General features: G+C 44.6%; 1 protein-coding gene across 3 annotated transcripts in view; it reads right to left on the bottom strand.

Moving 5' to 3' along the window:
- Positions 1-27,814, bottom strand: part of COQ6 (coenzyme Q6, monooxygenase) — a 340,661-nt gene that overhangs the window by 59,706 nt on the left and 253,141 nt on the right. For all 3 annotated transcript variants that reach the window (XM_044074721.1, XM_044074722.1, XM_044074723.1), the window contains 2 exons: positions 7,529-7,731; positions 317-432 (listed from right to left, as the gene is read on the bottom strand). In XM_044074721.1, coding sequence (XP_043930656.1) covers positions 317-432; positions 7,529-7,731 — 319 coding nt within the window. The remainder of the gene's footprint in view (positions 1-316; positions 433-7,528; positions 7,732-27,814) is intronic.

Genomic DNA, 27,814 nt, shown 5'->3' with positions numbered 1-27,814 from the left:
AATATATATATATATATATATATATATATATATATATATATATATATACATGTGCACTATTATTAATGTTACTGTCACAGTGGCATGCACTGTTACTAATGTTAACTACTGCCACAGTGACATGCAGTATTACTAATGCCACCAAGTGTACAGATTGCTGCCATGTTGTCCTCAAATCCTCTGTGTTAACATAGTGATTGCATACCTGTAAAAGTAACTCTTCCTAGCACCACAGTTAAACAATGGAGGTACACCATGCTTTATGCTGTATATCAATATAGTAGAGAAAGTGTCTCAATATATTTTGTTTCTTTACCTAAATCCTTTCCATCAAAGGCAGCTCTACTAAGATGGTGTGCAAGACTCGCTACATCTCCAAAGCCAAGATTCACACCCTGACCGGCTAGAGGATGCACTCTGTGTGCAGAATCTCTGTGGAATCAATAAAACACATTTTTAGCACTATTGGAAATATAGACAATGCATTTCTTTACAATGTCATCAGGAGATGCAGAAAACAGCAATTTAAAATCAAAGCTATGCACCTACATCAACTGGTAAGCAACCGGAATATATCCATGAAAACAATCTGTTCTGTTCTACAAACCCGGCTTACACAACAGCCTATGGAAAACAAAAGTGGATCAAAGGACAACAGCTTAGATGATAACATCTTAAGTACCACAAACACTGTGTAAAGGCGACTTTAGATGTATATGCATTACGGAGACGACAGATGTTAAATGCTTACTATTTTAAAGGTACACAATACTGTACAGAAAAAACATTAGAATTAACTCAGGCATTTCTAATTACTGATCTTCAAGTAAAAACAGCAAAACCCAATGTCCTGGGATGAAAATAAACAAAACGTTGGTCAGATTTATAAATGGCCTTTGTTTTATCCAAATGCCTGTGCTGTCTGTGCAAATCCAAAATATGTAAGACCCTCGCACTAGCAGACTGTGGAGAAGGAAAAAAGGAAGGGAGTTAAACTGCCTGATTCAGGGTCAATTTTTCTAAAACAAAATTAATATCCCAAGGATTAGGAACAGGCTTCCTTGGGGGCCTAAGATGCAAGATGCCTTTAAGAAACGGTTTGACCTCAAAGTGAGAAGAAAAAGCAGGATTCAAGGGCAGATGAGCAAAAATAGCTGACAAATGGGCCTTTACAGAAAAATGGGCCAAGCCAGAATGCAGCAACTTACACAAATATGACAGAGCCAGAGGAACCTCCACTAAAAAAAGGATCCTGGTTATGAGCATGGCAACAGACCGAAAATTTCTTCCATTTGGGCACACAAGACTTTCTGGTTGCAAGTTTTCTTGCCTCCTGTAAAAGCTGAAGAATATCCTCAGCACAGAGGTGCCTAAAAGGAATCAGAACCCTATCACCCACAGTGTCAGTTGAAGACTGCAGAAGTAAGGATGGATGAATGACCCCTTGCCCAACCGGTGATGTAACTTCTGATGATTGACCCTTGCCAGATACATCAAGAGGGGGGGAACTAGTGCTATCTTGGCCAAGAGTCATTAACAAGATTTTTTGGGAATTCAGCTGAATCTTCTGCAGGACTCTTGGAAGTAGAGGAATGGGAGGGAATGCATAAAGACACATCCCCTTCCAAGGGAAAGAAACGGCATCCATCTTTCCCGCCAGATGGCATGGCACTCTGGAACATAAAAGAGGGAGTTGCTTTTTCAGAGGGGAAGCAAAAAGTTCTGCCTGAGGAATACCCCACCGATGGACTATATCCAGGAACACATCTCTGTGAAGCATCCCTATGTGTGCCTGTGCTTTGGACTTGCTCAATGTATATGCCACTAATATTTTCTCCGAGAGAATATACACTTCCTGAAAAGTTAATGGATAACCGAGAGACAGATTCCACGCCTGCAAAGTCAACATGCAGAGAAGGTAATATTTTTTGCCCTCCTGCTTGCTGACATACCACATCTCTGTGGTGTTATCGGTGTAAACTTTCAGAGGGCCTGGAGAAAGCATGGGATGAAAAAACTGAAGGGCCAGAATCAGAGTGCTCATTTCTTTGATGCTGATACTGTCTGACATCTGATGGGGGGAGGGGACAAAGACCTTGGATTTTCAGATAACCACAGGAATCCCCCCACCATCTCTCTGAAGAAGTTGTGGAAAGTTCTTGAAAAAGAACCAGAGGCTGAAAGAGCAGGTCTCGGTTAAGGGAAACTTGCTAAATCCACCACTCGAATTTCCACATTAGACAAGGAAGGAGAGGCACACTAAAATCTAGAGGGTGGCAACTCTGAAGCCAAACTGACTTGAGGTACTACTGAAGCTTCTGTATGTGAAGTCTGGCAAAAGCCAGCATTGGAATAGAAGAGGCCATGAATCCAAGAGTTTGTAGGAACTCTCTGGCTGAAACAATAGTCAGAAAAAGAAGAGACTGAAAAACCTGTCAAGGACAGAAGTTTTGGAGGTGGAAGAGAGGCCAACATTGGTACTGTCTGAATCCTGCAACCCAGATACAGTCAGGACAGATTTTTGAAAGTGGAGAATGAACCCCAGACTTTGGAAGAGAGATATTGTGATTTTCAGATCCCGTGACAGGTGACTGGGTGAAAGCTCCTGAAGCAACAGGTCATAGAGATAAGGAAAAATCTGAATGCCTTGGAACCTGCAAAAGGCAATCACAGGAGCTAGGCATTTCAAGAATATCCCTAGGGGAGTAGAGAGGCCAAATCTCAAAGCAGAGAACTGAAAATGAGAGGAAGAAACAGAGAAACGTACAAACTTGTGAAAACTTAGTGAATAGGAATATGAAGGTAAGCATCCCTCGAATCCAGGGACACTAAGAAAGCCTGGGGTAGAATGAGAGGAAACAAGGTTTGAAGAGAAAACATCTGGAAGGTAGGAACCTTGACAAAAGTGTTGAGCAAGGAGAGATCCAGAATTTGCCTCCAAGTGTCCTCCATTCGGGGGACCAGGAACATCCTGGAGTAAAAACCTTTTCCTAACTGAGAAGGAGGGATAGGTTGAATAGTTTGCTGGTTCAACAGGGACCCAAGAACCTCCTAGAAATGTGGAAGCTGTTCCAGAGGAGGTTGGGGAATCCCTGAAAAGGGAGGGAGACTTCCACTAATGGATGACAGAACCCAAGAATCCAAGGTGATGTTATGCTAGTTTGGAAGACAGATGGAAAGTTGAATGGACAAGGAAACCTTTCTGAGGGGTGCTGGTGGTGGTGGGGGGCAAGTATTCAAAGAGAAGCAGGCTTGTCTGATAAAGAAGGCTTCTGAGTCCCAGAAGCCTGAGAAGACTTAGCAGGAGGAGCTTGGCTATCACCCTTCTTGCCTTCGGTGGCCTGACAAGGCTGCCTGCAAACAAAGCAGACCTAGTAGGATAGCTTCTTTGGAACTTGGGGATAGGGGATACAAAGATATGTTTAAGATCCTCCAAGGCTTTACCTTTTTCCTGAAAAGACTTAAACATCTCAGCAGGAGCATTCCCAAAGAGATTTTTATTATCCAAAGGAGCATCCAGTAACTTGGCCTTAATATCTTCCAATAAGGACTACAGGCAAAGCCAAGAATAATGCTTCAGGGCAGACCCAAAGGCAGCAGCTCTGGATGTTGCATCAGCAGCATCATAACTGCACTTGAAGGAGTGATGAGCAACCTGACAGGCAGAACCTAAAACAGAGAGAGCAGAAGACATTTCTGCAAAATCATGAAGATCAGAAATGGCCTGTCAAGCCTGAGCAATCAAAGTCAAAGCACATCTAGTCATACGTTTGATAACTGATGGCCAAAAGGCCAAAGAAGAAACAGTATAAACCTCCTTTCCAATTCTCTCTACTGCCCTACTGTCTTTATCTGAAGGCAAAAGCTTAAAAGTGGGCAAAAGTTTAGAAGGCTTGTCAGAAGAGGCTGACACCAACCCAAAGCAGGGTCAGTATAAAGACATTTAAATAAGAATCGACAATCCTTATGAACCTTGTAGAACTGGTCAGACTTCTTAGGAGCAGGAAGCTGAGAATCTGGAAACTTATAGGCAGCAATAAAGGTGTCCAGCAAGGAAGCCAATACAGGAGGTACTGTGGAAGGTGTAGGAGTATCCACCTGAAACACCTTATAACATTTCTGGATATCAGACACTTATGAAGAATCCCAGTTAAAGTATTCTGGCTATAGTGTCTCCAAAAGAAAATTCCTCAAAAGGAGATCCAGGACTTGCAAACTCTTCATCAGAACCATAAGCCAAAGGCGAAGTCATCTAGGAAGTGTAAGACAGGGGCTCATCATTAGACTCTGAATTTACATCTAAGGAATCGGGTTTCTTAGCTCGCCTGGAAGGAGTAGAAGTCTGGGAGGGTTAATTACAGAAACCCCTTGAGGAGGCTTCAGGGCCATTAAGACATTGAACAGGCCCTGAGTAAACTCATGCCATTCCTGTTGAGGATCCTTAGGGCATACAGAAGTATGCTTAGTCTTCTGCTTTTTCTTAGCAGGGACATCAGCTCTGATAAACACCAGACGTTCCAACCCTTGATGAGATTCAGTAAGAGTACCTGAAACCTCTTCCTTGACCAAAATCTGCAGAATCCCTCTAGAGCCCTAAAAGATTATCTAGTGAGAGTGTCCCCCTTCAATGTCTGGAGCAGACACCTGCAAAAGCCTCAGAGGACATGTAAAATGAAGGATCCATGATGACCTTTGATGGGGTCATGTCAGAGGAATCTGATATAGACACAGGACACCCTACAGAGCTTTCACCTGCTGCAAGGTAGATGTCCGGTGGAGGCTCTACAGCCAAATAATCCGGCCAAGGTTTCTTGGCCTTCTCCTTGCTTAATGGAACCTTGGGGTTAGCAGATTCCATCATGCTACCCTGGGCTAAAAACTTATGCCTCTGGTTCTCAAAATAAATGGTCAGGGAAGATAACTGACTTCTAAGAGTTTTGGATACAAACTCTTTGCAAATGCTACAGGATGTATAGTTGTAGGATGGACCCAGACAAAAAAAAAACCACACTTTTTGTGACAAACTTTATTGGGAATCTGCCTCCTACAGTGATATTTTCCCTTCTTGGATGACATGATCTCTAGGTAAATAAAAGGTAACAAGATGAATAAAAAATAAAAAAATACCCAGATGGGGCACTTATCTGAAGGCCAGGTATTCAGCACAGCAAAAAAAGTCTTTCAGACTGATGATCGATGATGGTGTTCAGACGAGCAGCAAAGAAGTTCTGGGTAACTGCATCTGTATGCCACCATTATGCCCCATGTCCTGTACGGATAGCATACGTGTGACATACTGCACATGCAATGGCTAAAGGATTTGATATACTGTCCGGATTAAAAAATACCCAGATGGGGCACTTATCTGAAGGCCAGGTATTCAGCACAGCAAAAAAAGTCTTTCAGACTGATGATCGATGATGGTGTTCAGACGAGCAGCAAAGAAGTTCTGGGTAACTGCATCTGTATGCCACCATTATGCCCCATGTCCTGTACGGATAGCATACGTGTGACATACTGCACATGCAATGGCTAAAGGATTTGATATACTGGCCAGACTTAGGGCTATCCTTGACAGGAGCTCCCTACCTTGAAGAATACTGCAACAGTGATATAGAAGGACATCCTGTAATTGATTAGAATTGTGAACAGATCAACATCTGGGATGTATCATGCCTGCGAGACTGCATCAGTATTTATGCAATGAAGATGCAGCACTATGTGAAGTCTTGTTTGTTAAGCTGTCTGTGGCAATGTTAAAGTATAGGTTCATAGGTATGTACCAGGCCTATACAAGCCTAGCCCAAGAAGATACCCTAGCATCATGCCGTCCAACGTTAGTTCCCAGTGTCGCTGTCAAGCAAGGCCACTGAAATGATCCTGGGGTGAACTTCCTATTGCCCATTCACTTGTCAAGATTTCTCTTAAAGAGGGCCACTGAAGACATGTAGCATACGGAATACCCACTCCACTCCCAAACTCACACTGCTTCTCAGAATAAAGGATGGCGCATGAGTACCCCTCGCCTATTTGGCTATCAAACCACTGGCTGGTTGTCTTATAGCACTGGGAGAGGGAGAGTCATGATTAGGCAAGGATTTCTAGAGCCTGAAAAACCTAAAACACTTCCCTTAACACCTGACCAATGACATACGACTGCCTCTTAAAGCCACTTCTTGTCCTTTGGAGGATGGCTACCCTGAAGTGGGCTTTCCAACATGTCAGACATAAATTTCATACAAGGGACTAAGTCAACACTGGCAGAATAAATGGGAATCCAATCCCTAAGTTGGAAAAAAAAAGTCCACAAGTGAGGGTAGCAGTAGAAGGAACCTGAAACCTGAGGCAGGTCATGCAAGGAATAACTGCAGCTACTAACAATGTATTATCCACTTGAGCACCAAAGTACTGAGGTGTAACAATGGGACAGTGAAAACTGTGGTGTCAGTCAGCCTAAGTTCAACAGGAAATGAGTTACCACCCACTTCTGAGTGGATACCCAGAAGGCCCAAAGTAGGATTTCTGGGCCTCTGCTGGGGGAAGTAAAGACTGTCTAGTTTTGCTCTTACAAATCCTCTGTAACGGGCAGCACAGATAACATTTCCATTTGATAGGTGACTACAGCCATGGCAAAGAAAGTCCATATCAGTACAGTGGTGTAATAGGAGCTGTGGGTGCCTGCACTCAGTCATCCAGGCCTTCAAACTCTAGAAGGTCATTCTGCTGCAGCTTTTCTGCTACAAAAAGCAACATTTATGATGACCCTAAGGACACAGAAAAGGTGAAAAGAAGCATTCTGTACACTGCAAAAGCTGCCAGGACAGACCATAAGTTTATATGTAATTACTATGTTAGCTGCCTCTGTGGGCCATTTTAAGCCTAGCCAATTTCCCTCCCAAAGGTGAGAATCAAACATTGCACCTTGTGTTTATGAGGTACACACCTTAACCATTGTACCAACCCCAACCACACTCCTGTACACGTCCACATACTGGTGCACCAAAAAGCATCCAGTATGACCAAATTTGTTCAGTATCATCATCCAGTACTTCCGAGGTAGCAAAAGCACCATGAAAGGAAGGTGGGACCTCTCATAAAGAACACGCTTGTTGCAGTTGCCAAGATAAAGAGGGAGCAAACCTTGATTTCTTCAGAAAATAGGAGGGAGTGAGACAAGTAACACTTGCTTCCCTGCTCCTTTAAAACACAAATCCCACAGCTCCTCTAAGAAGAGGTGACTGTGTGACATTATCTCCTTCCAAAACTAACTAGAGTATGACGGCACAGCCACATTTGAGAACATCAGCACTCACACTACTGCTGTGAGCCATGGATACTGCTCCACAACAATCCCGCTATTAATAAGCCTTTCACTGCTACACTAGAATCAAGACTCAGAAATGAAAGTATGCTAAGCCACAACTCTGCAGTCCCCAACATTTTTCGTCATTGTAATAGCTTTGTATGCATCATACACAGATACAGTAACAACCATATCAAAACAGATAAGCAGATGTGGGTTTCATACCCAATAAGAGCCAGTCTGTAACCAATATATTCTGCAGCATGGCCAAGTCCCAAGGGAAATGTGGCACGACTGTTAGGGTCAACTTTGGACACACTGGGAGGTAACTGTCGAGTAGATGTTCCAGTTGGATTCAGAATAGACAGAGAAGACCGGAACATAAAGCCTGCTGTGTCAATAAACTCTGAGTGGTTCTCATTACTCCACTGAAAAAAGGAAAAAGAAAGAAAATTACACACATAAATCATACTGTATAGGAAACAGTACAAGCATGTAGGTCTAGCTTAAATAACATAAAGCATATTTCTACTTCCTGTTGTGACAAAGTGCTCTAATCAACATATCAATTTATTACACAAAACATATACATTCTATGCGCAGGTCTAATAGATGCAGTTATTCAGTTAACTTCACTGACTGAGTGGCAGAACAGTTAAGTTTAATTTCTTTCCAAATAATCAGATATAAGACCATTACAATAACATAATCACTGATCATTCTTTAGGGCAGCCAGGTGTAGCCAAGGTTGTGTTACACTATTACAGACTGACATGTTACACTGTTACAGATTAATAGCATGGGCATTAACTCTGGTCTTATACAACATTTAAGTATTGGGCCATAAAGATTCATACAGACTCTTCATGCCAAAATAGACAAATTCTTTGGGTGCCAAGCAAATATGCAAAGAAGCAGGACCTTAAAGGTAGTGCACACTGAGTTTAAGAAGGCCTCTGATACTGTGGACCATGACAATATTGTTGTTGTGTCTTTCGGCTTATCCCGGTTAGGGGTCGCCACAGCTGAACTCCGGTCCGCTAATGTTTGGTAGTGGATTTTTACATGCCGAGTTACCAGCCATGACGCACAACCTTCAACGAAGGCACGCCCATTCATGCATGCCTCCACGCAGAAGACGCTCTAGCTGAGAATCGAATGCGACAACGTCTTGCTGTGAGGGACAACGCTACCGCAGCACCACTACCGCGGGTATTACTTAAAAGCTCATTAATACAGCATAAAAGTGAAGGCTGGCATACATAATAACTACATGATTTTGAGCCAGCAAACCGATAACTGTTAAAATCAGCAATCATCTGTAAGGATGGGTAAAGTAAACAGTGATTCTTAGGAGACAGGCAAGGACAGCATCTGTGGTCTGAAAATAAGGGGTTCAGGTAACCTAATTCACTTGCATCATATAATCAAAATAGCTAGCATTTATACCTGTTAGAAGTAACTGGAAAAAGTGGGGAAATGATCAGACTCAAAACATCACCTCTACTAAAGATGCATAGAAATAGGACAGGCACACATTTTATTACTCCAGCTTAGACTTTAGAACTGCAGCTGCCAAATGCTGACAGGCTTTGTAGGAGATGTGTAAAAATGCGTCTATTTACCAGAAATGCTGGCAGTCGGTACTTGTAGCATGTGCACAAAACAGGCACTAAACTGATTAACAAACTTTCTATGAAAAGGAGTACTTCATCACAGCTGATCCTGCTGGACGAAGGATACTGCCTACCAGTGAGATGACAGCATCTCCACTGGCCAGCCTGCAGGAGGGCCTTTCCTCCCATATTTTACCAGCACTGCTTAAGTAGCTGCAGAGCAGTCATGCAACAACAAACACTGCAGCCACAGACGGTGGAAATTTGTTGGGAAGTCGGCTCAAGGTCAGCAGGCTATGCAGCTTCTTTACTTACAGGCTAGATGACCAACTGTCAATCTATTCCTTGTTACTAGTGGTGGATACATTTATCTTCTCCCCTATGTATTTTGGTTGTCAAACAACTTTCTGCTTGTCCTTTCTGTTTAGAGGCACACTGGGTCCAGCACCTTGCATTCATTTAATACAGTAGTGCAGCGGTAGCATTGTTGCCTCACAGCAAGAGGTTCTCCTTTTCGAGTCTCAGCTGGAGTGCCTTCTGTGTAGAGTCTGCATGTCCTCCCCGCGGTCGAGTGGCATTCGAAAGACATGCATGAATGGGCGTTGGGATGGCAACTCTGCACCACAAAAGTAAATCTACTGCCAATCAATAGCGGACCGGAGTTCTGCTGTGGCGACCCCTAACCGGGAAAAGCCAAAAAGACAAACAACCATAATTCCCTTCATCTACACTCACTATGTTACACATTCATACTACATTTTACTGTCAGCCCTTTGCATTACAATGTGATCCCTATGCTCATTCCACCTGGTTATCAATCCTCTTTTTTTTTGGTACTACAGTTCAAACTAGATAACTCTCACTGAGTGGCTTTGTGTCTGAATATTTTTCACACTGTAAAATCTCTTAAATCTACTAGGCAGTAAAGTACAGGAATTTCACATTACATTCAGTTTTGATATCACATGCTACATTTTTCCTAGATACTGCTGATTTTATCAGCTCAGCATTCATTCTTCTTCTTCAGGTAATGTTAAGTTATGTGGCTGTCCAAAAATAGGCATAAAGCTGCCTGGTTCACTGAAGTGGTCAGCCTACAAATGCAGTAATCTTAATGTGTCCATTAGCAGCATTAACTTAATGCCAGCTGAAGAGACCATTTGCTAAGTCCCTGAGCCAAGCTGCTCGTACTTCATTGACCTGCACCTCTCTAACACCCAACCTGTATCAGTTCTTTATCATGCCTCTCTTTTACACAGCATCAATGCTACTCTAGCTAATTTTCTTGTGTACTACGTACATCTCTTTTGTTAAATGTCCTTCCTTCTGCCCCTTCCAGATTTGAAATTGTGTTTTTTCCTTTGCTAATCACAGAATTCCTTTACTTTGACATCATCTTTAACTTTTCTCTCTGCTGTTCATAGCTCCCCCTCTTAAATTAAATGTCTGACCTCCCACTCATTTCTCTCATTCCTTCCAGATGCACCTGACACTATCTACACATCTTAATGCCACTTCACTCCAACTATTATGCAGATGGGTAACTGGTGTCCTTCAATCACCCTAGACCTCTCCTAATTGTCTCTTGCATTCACTCTAAACATTTTCAGACTTCGATGACCCACCAAGAAAGACTTTAGAGTTATCTATATAAGTATCTGAACGATTTTCCTTTAAACTTGCTACTTCAGAAGTGCATCTGACAGCACTACTTCAGCAAATAAAGCATTTTGGGACACTGGTTCCTCACAAACGCAATAGCTGTCTTTTATCTAGCATTCAGACACAATCAATTCTGCAACATCAACACAAACACAATATAGTGCTAAATACATATTAAACCCTCACTTTTCTTAATTTTTAATAAGTTACTTTTCTTGCAGACTTTTTTCTTCTGAAAGCACTTGCCCACAAATAGAATTTCTAAGAGCCAGAACCCCCTTCATTTTCCACATGGGGGTTGTAAAAAATGATGTGGATGGGATGAATGTTTGCACTGCATGGTCCATGGGGCAAGCTTTTAATTACCCACTTCATCTTCCAACTCTCCATGCGTAGCCACATTAAGCCTTCACTCTCATAGATGCATATTGTTAAATTTACCAGGGCAAATAGGAAGGAAAATCCTGCAACACAGAAGTATAATTTTCAGCAACTTCCTCAAAACATCCATAGGATTCACTGCAATAGCCTATGAAGTTCCATCTTCTCCCCATAGGAGTGGCAAGCAAGCCAGAATCCACAATCCTCAACCATCTTCCAATACCTCTGTAACAGATATGGTATGTCATCACCAACCACCAATCACTGGCAGGCCATTCAGTCAAAGTTCAAATTTTCAACTGTTTTCTGCACTTCTGATTAACTAAAACAATATTTGCTGACATCTGTTTAAACCGTGCAGCTGTTTTTCAGGTTTAGTGAATTCAATCCTTACCTCTGTTCTGATCTTTGTCTCCTTTTTGTTTCTGTTTGTTCTGTGCATTTTACTTGCTACTGTACTTGAAAAACACTACATAGAGCTGAATATCTATTACTGTTTGTGATCTTAGGAGCTTGTATTAGTACAATCTTTTGGCTAGAGAAGTATAGCTGTTTCTTCGTGGGAGGAGAATTCAGTCTGGTCTGATCTGCCTGGAGTTACTACTACAAGGCTCTGTTTTTTTGATTGGATAATTTGGCTGGTTCATGTTTCTCAGCCTTAAATAGCCGGTATTTAAACCAGTTTGCACTTGTTTGCTCAAAGCTGCAGTGAGTTAGGCCTTCTGCCCTTGCTCTGCTGTTTTACAAAAACTGCTATGCAACTACAAAAAGATAAGTGGTTGCTTTCAACTGTTTTCTGCACTTCTGATTAACTAAAACAATATTTGCTGCATATTTGTTTAAACTGTGCAACTGCTTTTTGGGCTTAGTGAATTCAATCCTTACCTCTGTTCTGATCTTGTATCTCACCCACCTGCCCAACTGTTGTTGTGGTATTAAAGCTTGGTGGCATTTGAGTTTCCCGCCTCTACTATAAATTTAATATTGGACACTCCCCCCAGTCCCATTATATCAGTTCATTGTACTGAGTACAGTGAGATCAGTTGAGAAAGGCCCACCCCTTTAGCTTCTTAACCTTGAATTATCTTCTGTCTCCTCACTTTCTACTTAAAAAAAATATTGTGCCTCTTCCTACTTCATTTTGCTGCTTGTGCTTAGGTGTTCAACTGCACTGAGTTTGCCACATTTGTTACTTCTTGGTGGTAGCCTTATTAAATTTATGAGAGTATTCTACTGAATTGCTGTATTATTTCAGTTGTTTTTTTAATGTTGTGATTATGAGCTAATTTATCAAATTCACACTAACACAATTTACTGACCAACTGCATTTCATTACTGTTTAAATGCATTTTTTCATAGTGTGAATTCTGATTTTGCCTGTAAATGGTTTATCTGTGCTTTTTTTGTGAGTTTTACTGTCTTCTTAACCCTTAAATTCAGTAGCATAGTCTGATACAGGTTTGCTGCATCTACAGCTGCACTGTTGCACTGTTTTTAACCCTTTGTGAGGTGTTCCAGCTACAAATTCCCCCGTAGTAACACTTGTGTGATCACCTAGTAGTACTACTCTTAGACCTTCCACTCTTTACTGTCTTAGGTCTCTTTGGCCTCTCTCCCTCAGTTTCTGACAAATATGGATGGACAATTTCCTATGTTTTCACCTGCCAGTCTGGATGATATGGGCATCCTGAGACAGTGTAGCAACTGCCTCATGTGAATGGACAACCCTCTACTACTACCACCTTGGAACACAATTTGTGAGAGATGCAATTACATTAAGAACCTAGAGTCAATGCTCTCTTCCTCAAAAGCCAGTATATCTGGCACAGAAAAGGTTGTCAACACAAACCCCACACCTACACAACACAACCACATATGTGAAGGCCCTCAACAAAAACATACTCAAACAAGAGAGACCTCTGAGGCAAAAATACATACAAACTCCACTGCCCACCACACCAGACACAGTCCACACACGTGTCTCACAGCCACTAAGGCCCAAACATAAACCCAACATATTAGTTATAGGAGACTCCATTGTGAGACACATAGATGTGCCCCTTACCAGGCTGTACAAGGAGAAAGTCCCCGTTAATTGTCTGGTGATAGAATCTGCCATATCACCCATGCACTCAAGTCTCTCAACAACAGGTACTGTTACGAGTCTGTCATAGTCCATGTTGGCGTGAATGACTTGAGACGTACCTCTCTGGACTATATGAAGAAAGACATGATCTAGCTCGCTGAATATGTGTCCCGGGCAGGTATGTTCCTAGCCTTAAGCAGCATTCTACTGTCACCCAGGATGATGCCTCAATACAAAAAGAAAATGACTGACCTACTCTGAGAGGGAAGCTGGGGCCAAGCTGTCAAACACGGACACTCCAAGGGAAAGCGACGCCTCTGAAAACTTCAAAGTCAAGGTCAACCCCTCAGAGCCGATGTTGAGGCTTTAGTTCAGAGAGCCGCTTTGCTCTGACACAGTCGGGACTGAGCAAGGCACGGAAGGTGCTGAGGTCGAAGTGAGATCCACTACTGGCTCTGACACCTCGGCTCTCAGGACATTCGGATCCAAGGGCTCCAAAGCAGCAGGTTGGATCAGAGAAGGAGCTAAAGGTCAACAGGGTGACTGTCTGTCCATGGTCCCAGTAGGGGATGGGGCTAGTAAGACCCCCAGCTGGATCTGCATCTGAAGGGACTGCCTCATCAATCTGTCCACCTCTGATTCCAGAAGGCAGTGGATGGAGGCCTGGATGAGATCCTTGGACACCTCTCTTTATGAGGTAAACCCATGGTAGGAGGAGGGAGATCCGAAGGCAAAGGAGCACGGGGTCAAGGAGAGGATTAGGCGGACTTACTCGGATCCGACATTCTGGGATTTGATATCTCTGGAGCATTGGCTGGAGACTCATCCGAAGATGAAGAAGAAGAAGACTTCCCCGGGGAACATTTTCTGCATTCCCTGTTTTCTCTGCGCTTTCTGGAAGGGGGTTGAGCCCCTGAAGAAGAACCTGCCAACTGGGTAAAAGGCCCTTCAAAATAATTTTGTTCCTCCTGTCGGCCAATGCTCTCTGATGGAAGCCTTCACAGATGACACAGGAAGCTTTGAGGTGAGCAGGGCTGAGACAATATATGCACACTCCCTGTGGGCATCAGCTAAGGGAATCTTGTGTCCACATGAAGTGCATTTTTTTTAAAACCTAAAGGTTTCTTTGAAATCCCACAACTTTAGACAGGAAAGAGAACAGGAAAGAAAACAATTCCTGCCAAGAACGTTCCAGCGGATGTAACAAAGACAACTAAATTAAACTAGCACTTTTTTTTTTTTTAATTGAAACACAGAGTTAGAGGGTAGGGTACAAAAGAGTGTAAGGGAGGCTACACTAGTAGAGAAAACCCACTTAACTTACTAACTGCAGAAAACTTAATCTGATGTTGTTAATCTTCTTTCCATTCATCACTGATGGGTGCGGTTCTGAGTTCCTCGGAACTGAGTCGGCCTAACACCAAGCTCACACCAGCCAAAAACTTTTGAGCTAAGCTACTACCCACAATGCCCTTCTCCCTGTTACTTCAGATCTCGTTTGCCGCATAGCCATAAAGCCACGTTTCAGCCGAGCTCTCAGCTAAGTGGAAACTTTTTGATATCTTGTGGAAAAATTTGTCTATTTTCTTGTCAGTTATGATTTATATTCATTACTCTCTATATTTACAATTAAATTTAGACTTTTTGACTGCTACTTCTACCCGTTTGATGACCATTTTAGTACCATTGGTGGTACAGCCTTCTCTCCTTACCCTTGTGGTATTCCTTGAATACCATCGCTAGTATTTCTTCTCTCCTTCCCTTTTATGTCTAGTTATGTGTTTTTGATTCTTTTGATAGATACTGTGTGTATTTAGATAAAGTAGAATTTCCATTTTCTCTGAGGAGTTTGTTTATGTTCAGCTTTTCGTGATGTCTGATAAGAAGGGTACATCGGGTTTCAAGTATTGTACTTCATAACGGTAAACTTCCAAATAGTGACTCTCATGATGACTGCGTTTATTGCTTGGGGTGCCCCATCTTTCAGTGCAACCTCCCTGTGCGATTTGTCAAAGTTTCAGCCAGTGCACTCTGAATGAGCACAAGAATAAGTTAATACTGAAGGGCCTACTTAAGTCGCCTTTTTCAGAGGCCCTTTCTGTGATGGAGGTCTCAACCCCTCCTATTAAGGATAAGAAAAGGTCCCATTCAGTTCCCTCTTCACACTCGGGCGACCAGGGTAAGTGTGTGAAACCTAAAGTGCAAAAACTATCCTCGGAGCATAAGTCTGCCTCGTCGGCACCAGGTACTATGACTGTTACTATATAGTACAGTTGTGTACACTTACCATAAATGTAGATGTTTGAGTGTATTCACTGTTGCAGTCATCACCTGTGGATTATCCCTGCTGTGGTAGCCCTCAGCCAGCCCGAATACCAGAGTCAATGTTTTTGTGTGCCGGCTGCTGTCGCCTGTGGTCCGACATCAGGTTGTCAGTACTATAAAGTAAGGCAGCCGACATCATTACATCAGTTTTTCTTGCCCTAACCCATCAGAAGCACAAGGGAAAAGAGAGAAGTGCTCTTGCTGGCTAATAGCCACCTTGGGAAGCATGTGTCCCCCTAGGGGAAGAAGTGAAAAGGGGGATGGAGGGAGGGAAACCAAGACTGCAACAGTGAATACACTTGAACATCTACATTTATGGTAAGTGTACACAACTGTATTATGTTCTTCGTGTTTCACTGTTGCAGTCATCACCTATGTGAGGATTCCCAAAGCTGAGGTAAAGGGTGGAAGGATAGGTAGAGTCCTAGGTATGGGTCAGGAGGCAAACCCTGCCCTACATTTACAAAAGAGTGGTAGGTGGTAATGCTTTGTAAAGGTATGGACAGAGGTCCAGGTGGCCGCTTCCAATATGTCCCTGGCAGGTAGGTACTCCTCTGAGGAAGGCTGTGAAAGTGGAGGTTGCCCTAGTGGAGTGGGTACGGATCGACTTAGGGATGGGTTTCCCATGTAGTCTGTTGCAAAAATGGATATAGTGTGAGATCCATTTGGCAATGGTTTATTTGGAGATGGGCTTCCCCTCTGCCCCTGGGGCAAAGCTTACAAGAAGCTGGTCAGTTTTCAGTTTTTCTGAATGGTTTAGTGTGGTCCAGATATTATCTGAGTTGTGTGTGCATGTCTAGTGAGTGCAGGATTCTTTCCCCCTTGTTTTGAGGGTTGGGAAAGAAGGTGGGAAGGTGTATGGCCTGGTTAAGGGTCACATCAGATACCACCTTGGGCATAAAGAAGGGATTATTCCTCAGGGAGACTCTTGTTTGCATGGAAAATTATGAAGGGCTCGACAGCCATGAGAGCTTGAAGTTCTGAGACCCTTCTGGCTGAGGTGATAGCTAGCAGGAAGGCACTCTTCCAGGAGAGGTATTTCAATTCTGTTGAAGCGGCAGGTTCGAAAGGATAAGGTTAGTTTCTCTAACACATAATTCAGGTCCAAGGGAGGAGTAGGAGGTCTTCTGGGAGGCCTGATATTAGAAGCCCCTCTGAGGAATTGCTTAATCAAAAGGTGAGAGAAGAGGGGTGGGTCTGAATCATAATGGGCAGAGATGGCCGAGGCATAGATTTTAATAGAGGAGAAGGAGAGGCCACTATTGAGCAACTCTGCTAAGTAATCCAGGATGAGAGGGATGGAAGGTTGGGAGGTACTGCCCCCTTTTGACTGTTTCCAGGAGCAGAATCTTTTCCATTTTCCTGCATAAGATTTTCTTGAACTGGGCCTTCTGTCCTTTGTGATGATGTCCAGGACCTGTTTGCTTAACAGTGACTTCTTGCTAGTTTTTAGTGTATGAGCCATGCTGAAAGTTTGAGAGTCCATAGGTCTGGGTGCAGTACATTCCCCTTCTCTTGGGTCGGGAGGTCTAACCTTAGGGGGAAGGAGCTTTGGGGACGGTAAGGTCAGACTGCGTAGTAAGGGGTACCAATGCTGTCTGGGCCAATCTGGAGAGATGAGGATTGCCTTTGGTCTTTCCTCTCTTGTTTTGATCAGAACCTTGGGAATAAGGGGCAGAGAAGGGTATGCATATACAAAGAGGGACCTCCAGGGGAAGGTCAAGGCACATCCACCTTCCATGCTCTGAGGTGATACTCCCTGGTACAGAACTTGTGCAGCTGGTGGTTGAAGTGCGAGGCAAAGAGGTCCACCTCTGGGGTCCCGCACTCCTGGGTGATTTGCAGAAAGATTTCTCTGTAGAGCTGCCATTCATGGGGTCCAGTAAGTTTCTGCTTAGGTGGTCTGCCAGTGTGTTGCTGATCCCTGGTAAGTATTGGGCAATCAGGTGTAGTCCCATGGAGGTGGCTATAAGCCATAGACTCATGGCTAACCTGCACAGTGGGTAAGACTGGGTGCCCCCCTGCTTGTTGATGTACCACATTACTGTGGTGTCTATTTTTATAAGGAGGACCCCTGGCCTGAGATGGGGTTGGAAGTGAAGTTGCTGGGCATTCCAAAGCCCTTGGGTACACCTGCCTGCTAGGTGAGCACCCCAAGCTATGTCTGTGGCATTGGTGGTGATGGTCTGGCCGGAAGGGCGGAGAATGAATGGAAGACCCTTGTTCATGGCACAGGCCTCTGCCCACTACAGAAATTCAACCCTTATGCAAGGAATCAGTGGGAGAGAGGTCTCTAGGGACTGAGAGTGATGACACCAAAGGTTCTTTAAGTACTACTGAAGCTTTCTCATGTGAAGCCTGGTGAGAAGGATGCAAGATGCCATGTATCCCAGGGCTTGTAGGACCTTCCTCGCAGTGAGGTGACTTCTGGAAGCCAGCTGGGTGAAGTAGAGAGGCAGGAAGCTCTGCTTTTCTGGGGATAGGACGGCCATTAGGGTTTTTGTGTCTAGCACAGCTCCCACGAAAACAACTTTCCTGGTGGGGTTTTGCTTTGATTTTTTTCTCATTGATGGTAAACCCTAGGAAAGTTAGGAGCTTTCTGACAAAGAGAAGATCCTGGAGCAACTTTTCTTTGCTGTTCGCCTGAATGAGGCAGTCATCCAGGTAAGGGTAAATCTGTATATTTCTCTGCCTGCAGAATGCTATAGCCGGGGCCAACCATTTGGTAAATACTCTGGGAGCAGTAGATAAACCAAAGGGCAGTGTAGAGAACTGAAAGTGCTGATAGCCTGCTCTGAAGTGCAGGAATTTTCTGTATGATTCTCGGATGAGGATGTGGAGGTAGGCGTCTAGTGTCACCAGCCAGACATTCTGTGTGAGCATAGGCAGGAGCTGCTGCAAGGTTAGCATTTTGAATCTGGGGACCACCAAGGAGGTGTTCAGTTTGGATAGATCTAGGATGGGGCGCCAAGTACTCTCTTTTCTGGGAACAAGGACTAGTCTGGAGTAAAAACTTTTTCCTATTTGATCCGGAGGGACAGGTTCTACTGCCCCCTGGAATATTAGTGTTTTTACCTGCCCACTGGTTTGGGGGGAGGTCTGGGTACACTCTTGGAATTGGGGGTTCGCTAAAGGAGAATATGAATCCCTGAAAAATTATTTTTAATACCCATTGGTCCTCAGTTATAGAGACCCAATTGTCCATGAAGAGGGTGAGCCTTTCTCCTAGTTTTAGATGAGTGAAAGGAGGGCGGGGGTGGGAGCCACTGTGAGTGTTTACCATAGAAGCTTGGCTTAATACTCCCTGCCTTAGAGGTGGAAGTGGTCCACTGTTTGTTTCTTTGCTGACCCTGGGATAGGAGCCTGGATGTCCTGTCCCTGCGGGGCTTACTTTGGCCCTGTCTGCTGGGTGCAGGGAAGGCCCAGTGCTTAGAGGGGAAGTTTCTGCTGAATCTGGGCAGTTGAACTTGAAAGAAATCTTTTACTGTTTGCATAGATTTTGCTTTGTCTTCCATCTTTTTAAGCACCTCTTTTGCTTTTTTCCCCCCAAACAGGCGTTCATTATCTAGGGGTGCATCAATAAGTTTAGACTTGACATGTTCAGGAAGAGGTTGTTCCTTCAGCCATGCACGTCTTCTAACAACAGATCCTGTTAAAGCTGCCCAGCTAGAGGCTTCTAGGGCGTAATATCCACATTGTAATGAGCGCTTGGCCACTTGACCAGCAGAGTGAAGTAATTCTGCCAGCTCTTTAGAGTTGGCACCGTCAGGAGAGGTAGCAATCTTCTGCTTTATTTGTTCCAAAGTGTGTTGTTGATACTTTAACATATGGAACTGACAATTGAGTGCTCTGATAGCTAAGGCTGAAGAGATGTATACTTTCTTACCCCATCTGTCCAGAGCTCTGGAGTCTGCCAGACGGAAGAGGATTCTTAGCAGAACTAGTCTTAACCTTTGGGTCCCTGTGTAATGACCTCAGGGTCTGCAGCAGGGTTCCTGTAGAGGTATTTGTGAGAATCCGGTACTCTGTAGTACCGGTTAGGTTTAGCTGGAGCAGGAGGGCAGGGCATCAGGAGCTAAGCTGGATTCAGGGAAAACATCATCCACCACTTCTAGAATAGGAGGCATGGCCAGGGGTCTGTGCTGGGGCAGGTCCAGAAACACTCTAAGTCGTTTCTTTGACTGTGGGTAGTCCTGAGATTCCCACTGAAAAGGCACCCTGAGGGAGTGGAGGGTTTCCCCGAAGGAAAGGTCCTCTGGAGGGGAGGCAGAGGGGATGGATCCCTCTGCATCTGAATCCTCAAACAGTTAAGGGCTGTTCTTTCTCTTCAAAGGCAGAATAATCACATTCCTCAGATTCTTGGTCTGTCATAATTTCTGGAGAAGGAAGCCTTTTTCTTTTTGGGGTGGAGCTTTGAGTACCTCTGACAAGGGAGATGAGATCCTCCGGCATTTTAAGCATTTGAGTTTGGGGTGGGGGAGCAGTAGCAAGATGGTGCGTAGAAGCAGATTTCCTAGGAGTGGCCTGTCTTCGAGGCTTGAAAGAATCCGTCAGTCTCTGAGAAACTGTAGTCTGAAGAGAAGACGTCTGTTTTTGCCAAGAATCGGTAGTGCGAATGGCCTCCTCGGAAGCCGGTGCCTGTGTTGCGCCTCCGGACCCAACCGAGGCAGAGACAGCAAAAGACTCGGAAGATGAAGTGGATTTCTGTGGCATACCGGACTCTGAAAGGGTCTCAGCAGAGGCCTGTGTAGAAAGCGAGTCGGGCATTAGGGGCTGCGAAAGCGCCTCACCGAAGTCTGGAGAACTGATGACTTGCTTAGCGATAGCGTCATCGGAAGGCTTAGCCTTGTGTGGCCTGTCTCTATCTTTACGTTTTTTCAGAATATCACTGGATTGTTGGCTGACGGACGCCATACTGGAATTCGAAGATGGAATACAAAAATAATTGTCTACAAAAGGAGCTCTACGGCGAATGGTTCTCGCATTAAAGAGGGTGCAGAACCAGCAATGAGGGATGTCGTGGTCTGGGCCTAAACAAGTGATGCAGTTGGAATGAAAGTCTTGGTGTGTGATCTGCTTTCCACAGGCGAGACAATTGTTACCTTTTTCAGACATCGGTTAGAGCAAGAAAAAAGGGTCCCCAACGAGGTACTTAGCTTTAGACATTTTCTGCTGAAATTCGATTTCTGGTAGCAACCGACTGGCACTAGTGCAAACTGCTTCAGCTATGGGCTCCACGGCAAGAAAGACTAGTGTAATGATGTCGGCTGCTTTGGTTTATAGTACCGATGACCTGACGTTAGACTACAGGCGGCAGCAGCCGGTGCACAAAAACATTGATTCTGGTATTCGGGCCGGCCAAGGGGTACCACAGCAGGGATAACCCACAGGTGATGACTGCAACAGTGAAACACGAAGAACACTGATACTGTCATAGTATATATAGTATACAATATAATATTATATAGTATAGTATAGTATAGTATAATGATACTGTCTCTGGCACCGACTATTGACCTCGCCTCACCTACCTCAACTTCGACACAGTGCACGCCTTCGATGCACATCTCTGCAATGATGATTGAACCTCCCGTATCAGCTCCGAGTGCCCATTCAGCAAAGAACTCTTTTACGGCCCCGACAAGAATGGATTTCACCCCACTGCTTCCTGTCTCCAAACTTGAAACATCGGTGCTGGTAGATTCCACACCACGGACCCGATACTCTCCATCCATAGACCAAGTGTATAGCCCATTCCTAGATCGACCTGAATCTCCATCAGGAGTATCCACTAGATCGACCAGGAGCCTTTCAGAACTTGATGTGCTGCATCTTGTGGATTAGCTATTGGCAGCCAGGGGGATTATCCACGCCTTCCAGGACCCATCTTCCTGCAGGACGTGGGTTGACTTCTCCACGGACTCCATACTATTCTCCTCCTTTGACCATTCCAGTTCCAAAGTCTTCTGCTCGGATGTCCTTTTTGGAACCCCCCCATCTCGGCGCCTGTAGTGGATCTCACTGAGACTCTGGGACCGTCCATTTGGTCCTCGGTTCCTGCTGAACCAGTCCTTGATTGGGCTGCAGGCTCTTCGGTTCATGGCACGGTTCCGAGTGTTTCTTCGGTTCCATCCACGGTGCCGGGAGCTTTGTCTGCACCCATCCTGCTTGAGGCTCCATCCTCAGGAGCGGGATCAGCAGAGCGAGGTGTGACCCCGGTTCCAAGGTTGTCCTTCTCGGTTCAAGCTCCCATCCTTCTTTGGGCGGACCTGCTTTCCATGCGATGGAGAGGGCTCTTGCTTCTGGAAGCATTCCGCTGACTTTGGAACCCCAGATTCCCCCCCTGAGCTACAGCTGCCACAGGCCACCTCCCCGGGACACCAGGCAGGGAAGCTGCAGGAACCCCCTGTACAGGATACCCACTCTTCCGAGTCCTCCTCAAAAGCCCTCACTGAGGAGCCCCCACAGAAGAGATTGTGCAAAAGGAAGCACATAGACTTGCCTGAGGAGTCTCTAACAGAGGACACAGATTTCGATGACAGTGAAGGGTCCCCACGGTCACCCTCGATGAAGTCTCCTTCAGAGAAATCCTTGAAATGCTGAAACAGAGGGGTGACTGGAAGCCCACTAACCCTTCTTCTGAGGAGTCCATGTTCCTGCAGGCTTTTCGTGCCCGGCCATCTACCTTTTGGGTGACCCCACCTGCAGATGAGCTAGTTCAGCTTGTGGTGCAGCATCTGGAAGAACCCTGATTCTATTGAGACGATCCCTTGTAGACCTGACAAGATACTTTCTCCACCCAAGGAAAACCCCCACTGGTCCACAGGTTTACCAGTCGATGCTACGGTGGTGACGGCGGGGACAAAAAAGGATCTAGCTGAAGTGAGTCCTACTGTCCACCTGCCCAAAAGAGAGTCCTGGGCCATGGACAGATTGGGGAAGTGAGTCTTTGCATCAGAGACCTTTGTCATTTGGTCCCTGAACTACTTTGCACATTTTACGAGGGTCCAAAGAGACTTGATCGCCAAACTCTCTGGAACACTCACAGGACAGGTGTCTGACAAGGTAAGGGACAAAGTTGCCTCACAGCTTGCAACCCTGGAATCGATTTCCAATTCATCCATGAGGTTGCTTACACACACACCTGAAGGGGCAGCTAGAGCTGCGGGTCATGCCTGTATAAGCATTTGTGACCTCGCGGATCCCTTCAAGTCTTCCTTTCTGAATGTTCCCATTGAAGCATCTTCCCTGTTTGGCTCCAAGGTAAAGGACACTCTGGCCAGGTGTGAGCAGGATGGCAAGACCCTGTCTGCTTTAGGTCTACGTTTTTCCAACCCTCAATGCTTCTTTTCCAGGAACCAGAGGAGTGGAAAGATGTGACATAAAAAAATCCAGGGTCCTTTCCATGCCACGCATGGTGGTGATATCCCCAGGGGCAGGGGAGGGGGGTAACAATTCTGGAAGACGACCCTATTGAGACAGAGGGGGTCCACGTAACCAAGTCCCCAGAGACTCCTTCTCTGGGCAGCCTTACCAGCGCTACTGAAGAGCGGCCCAATTGCTTTCCTCTGGAAGCAGTTGGGGGTCGCTTCTCTCTGCACCAAGCTGCTTGGCACTCTATTACCACTGATCGTTGGGTGCAGAATATCATTACCAGAGGTTACACCATTCCCCTCATCACTTATCCAAAACTTCCAATGAAACTTCCTGATGTTCCACCCAGTCAACAGGAAGAAGCAGCTTCAAAAATAAAAAAGCTGCATCAAAAAAGAGTCATCCAATTAGTCCTACCAGACCAGTGTGGATCCAGATTTTACTCTAGATTCTTTTTGGTGACAAAAAAGACAGGGGACAGGAGACCCATTCTGGATCTCAGCAGTTTGAACAAGTCTGTTGCCCAAACCAAATTCCGGATGGTCACAGTTCAGTCCATTCTCCCTTTTCTAAGGGAGAGAGCTTGGATGTGCTCGATAGATCTCTGGGACAAGTATTACCACATCAAAATAGACAAACACTCCAGGAGTCTACTTTGCTTCTGGCTAGGAGCCAATCATTACCAGTGTCGTGCCCTGCCGTTTAGTCCTTCTACAGCCCCCAGATTGCTCATAAAGTGCATAGCAGTGGTTACAGCTCACTTGAGACTGCAAGGATTCCGGGTGTTTCCATATTTGGACGACTGGCTCCTTACCACCCCCACCAAGCATCTTCTGGTAACAGCCCTGCAATACACCCATTCTCTGGCAGAACTTTTGGGGAAAACTGTGAATGGGAAAAAATCCAACCTTACTCTGGTCCAGCAAATAGAATTCATCAGACCAGTCTTCAACACCCGATCTTGTCTGGTATCGCTCAAACACTCCAGAGACTGAGGCTTCTGCTCCAGGTGATACTCTGTCAAAACAAAGTCTCAGTGAGAGGGTCTTCAGGTCCTAGGATCCATGGCAGCTTCCATACCATTAGTGCCGCTTGCGAAACTGCACATGCGAATTCTCCAATGGCTTCTTCTTTCTCAGTGATTCCCAAACCATCACCCTTTATGTTTTCAGATTCAGATAACCAACTCTTGCAAGCAGGACCTTCTTTGGTGGATGAGAACAGACACAGAACTTTAGAGCTGCCCATTCCAGTCCCCCTCAACCCAAGGCCATTTTGACCATGGATGATTCCCTTAAGGGGGGGCATTTCCAGGGAAAGACACACCAAGGTGCATGGTCCATGTTGGAGGCCAACCTGCACATCAACATTCTAGCACTGAGTGTTGCTGTTAGCGTTTCAAGCATTCCAACCGGTTCTCCCTTCCAGAACTATTTCAATCCAGTCAGACAATATGTCAGTAGTCTGGTATATCAACAAGCAAAGAAGAAAAAAGTCCTACCCCCTGTGTTGAGAATTTGGCAGTGGGCGATAGCTTTCAACCGCTTTCTGATAGCAACACATATCCCAGGGAGCTCCAACGTGATTGCAGACAAGTTGAGCAGATGTATTCTCTTGCCCCACGAGTGGTCTCTCAATCCCGACGTAGCAGCAGAAATTTTCAGCTGTTGCGACCAGCCTTGCTGTGACCTCTTCGCCTCCCCATCAAACAACAAATGCAGCAGCTATTTTGCCCTATTCCCCCCAAAGGGGGAGTCCCGGAGGGAAGCTCTGATTCACGATTGGCCTACGGGACTTCTTTATGCCTATCCCCCCATTCCTCTGATTCCACAATTCATAAAGAAAGCTATTCAGTTGAAATGCAAAGTGCTCCTCATAGCCCCCTTTTGGCCTCAACAAGTTTGGTTCCCCTTCCTTCGGTCTCATCTGTTATATCCACCGTGGATTCTGGACCCTCATCCATACCTGATTTCTCACCCCCCATGGGCTGAGTCACCCGAATCTGTCCAGTCTCAAGCTGACAGCTTGGTTTCTCCACTTCCGTTAGTTGGCAGGCAGGATGATCTCACCTGTTTGTGACATTATTCTGGCATCTCATAAAACCATCCACCAGAAGACTATATTGGGACAAATGGAAAAGATTCTCTATTTGGTCAAAGGAAAAGATGCTAGATCCATATTCGGCTCCAGTCACAGCGGTTTTACAATATCTGTCTAAGTTTTTTGAAGATGGAGCTGCAGCCTCTACCATATGAGTACATCTGGTGGTGATTTCAAATTACCATAATGGGCTGGATGGTACCCCTCTCATATCAATGTGTTTATGTAAAACTTTTCTCAAAGGAGTTTCTCATATTAGGCCTCCAATCAGACAGCCTATAGAGCCATGGAACCACACGTTGGTCCTCCAGTCTTTGACTCAACTTCCATTTGAGCCCGCAGCAAAATGTAATCTCAAATTCTTGTTGTGGAAATCCCTCTTCCTAGTAGCCATCACGTCAGCCAGATGAATTTCTAAACTTCAGGAATTATGCACCAAAAGACCCTATCTAATCTTCCATTAGGACAGAATATCAACTCCAGACAAACCCATCTTTCCTCCCCAAAGTTGTTTCTGACTTTTCCATCAATCAGTCTATTGACTTACAACATTTTTCCGAATTTTTCTAAAAATGGGGAATATTGCCTGCATTCTTGGATGTGCACAGATAACTGAAATTTTATTTAGACAGGACCAAAGCAATTCGTAAAACTGACCAACTTTTCATTTCCTTTTCTGGGCCTAGAATGGGAAATTCTATCTCCAAGGTCACGTATATCTAAACGGTTAAGGGACTGCATACATTTCATTTATTCTTTTGCAAAAGAACCTATGCCAAAGAATATTAAAGCCCTTTCTACTAGATCTATGGCAACATCTGTAGCCTTCCACTCCAGAGCTTATATGGATGATATCTGTGTGCAGCAGCCACTTGGCTTAAACCCCACACTTTTATCAATCATTACAAATTGGATGTGGTCTCCAGAAGGAGAGCTGCCTTCAGCTCAATGGTACTCAGGAACATTCTTCCATAAGGGCCATCCAAGGATCACAAGGCAGCTGGGGATTCTGTCCCATCAGTGATGAATGGATTAACAACATCAGATAAAGAAGTTATGTCTTACCATAACGTTCCATCTGTGTTGTTCATCTTCTTTCATTCATCACTTCCCACCCTCCTTCCCCTGCCAAAAGCTCCTGGGGGATACTTTGGGTCCAAGTGGTGTCTTAGGATATTTGCATAGAAATGGCCTCTTGCTTTACTTGTATAACATGGGCAAACTCGATCTGAGGTAACAGGGAGAAGGGCGTTGTGGGTAGAAGCTTAGCTTGAGAGTTTTTGGCTGGTGCGAGCTTGGTATTAGGCTGACTCGGTTCCGAGGGGCTTGGAACTGAACCCATCAGTGATGAATGAAAGAAGATGAACAACACAGATGGAACGTTATGCAAAGACATAACTTCTTTTTTCTCTCACAGCAGCTTGAGACAATGGACTGCAATGCTTCTTCTAAGAGTGGCAAACAAGATCGGAGGTAACTGGGGGGGCATTTTGGGTAGGGGAGGAGCTCAAGTTTCCGTGCCTAAGCTTTTGAAAGAAGCAGAGTCAGATCTGAAGTCGGATCCAAAATCCTACAAGTTGAGGAAGAATGAAAATGACATCATCAAATAATCTTGTTTTCCCTGTATGACCTGTCTTCTATCACTTCTATTCTTTGAAACCGCTCTTCTTGAGGGGCTTCAACTTTTCAAAATCTTTCGCTCATTTCAACATCTGAATTCTGTATTTTATCAGCTCATCTGAATAGCTACTTAAAAAATTTTCTATTCTTTCCAGCATTTTGTCATTTGATACTATGCATTTCTCCATTGCCACACTTATTTTAAAGCCAGCTCCTGTACTGAAGCTGAAACCAGATCTTTTTTTTTTTTTTTTGATGAACAGCTGCAAGACTGCTCCTTGCCAGAGTTTTTACTTCTCCTTTTCTAGCTGACTTTCTCTTACTTTCTCCAGATTTCTTAGCTGCTGACATTAACACAATAAACTGACTAACCAGTAACCAAAACTTTCCCAAATAAATGTTTTTTTTTATACCAGAGTTAATATTTTCATACTGGGAGATCTCTAATCAACCTACGGATCAGTGCGCGGCCATCTTGGAAGTCCCAAGGTCTCTGACCTTTATCACTGGTAGGAGACAAGGGAGAAGATGTATGCTAACAGTCCCTTCAAGGACAGGGAGAAAGTATCCAGTTCATCCTCTGGTTTTCCAGAAGGGAACAAACAGCTAGCAAAAAGCACCATCTTAGAAAAGGCCCCAATACCTGAAAAGCTTATTTGCATATTCAAAAAAATTCAAAAAAATATTTTGTTTTAGGGACAAAGGAATCGATTTTAATTATCTTTATAGAAATGTTAATTTGACAGAATGTGGACTGTCACTAGGAGGCGAGTTGTGTTAGTGCCCAATCTCAGTGCTTCTCCTGCATGTGGTGCAAGATCTCATTCCTTCACATTTACCCTGATGCCACACTACTGACAGGTTGCGTAATTTAGACAGACGTGCATCTGGCACAAGGTAGGCCTCCAACAACTAATGTGTGTAACAAATGTCCCCCTCCCCAAACTCCAGGAAGTTGATATGCAGGACTGTCTTTAAGAACTTTTCTGTACTCTGGGCAATGAATGGATTTAACTGACTTCCCCTGCATTCAAAGAAACATTTTAAGTCAGGAACTGCCTTGGAATTGGGGAACGAAAGGGAACACACTTCAAGATTTGTCAAAATGGTCATCTAAGTTAGGGAACATACACACTGATCAGATATGAGAAGCAGATCCAAATTATGACAACCTTGCAACTAGACATCCAAATGATTTAGTTAAAGACTTGCATATTCCTGAAAGAGTAAGATGCTGTGTTAGTACTAGGTTCCATTGTCTGCTAAAGAATGCAGGTCTGGACCCTTTGCTGTCAAGCAGCCCACTACATTGCAACCATTTACAATGACAGACAGTAAGGGAAAAAC

This window comes from Protopterus annectens, chromosome 6.part0 (assembly GCF_019279795.1).
Source record: "Protopterus annectens isolate FY-2018-M chromosome 6.part0, PAN1.0, whole genome shotgun sequence".
Classification (NCBI taxonomy): Eukaryota; Metazoa; Chordata; order Ceratodontiformes; family Protopteridae; genus Protopterus; species Protopterus annectens.
Note: the sequence above shows the minus strand (reverse complement) of the source record. Positions and strands in the feature narration are given on the sequence as shown.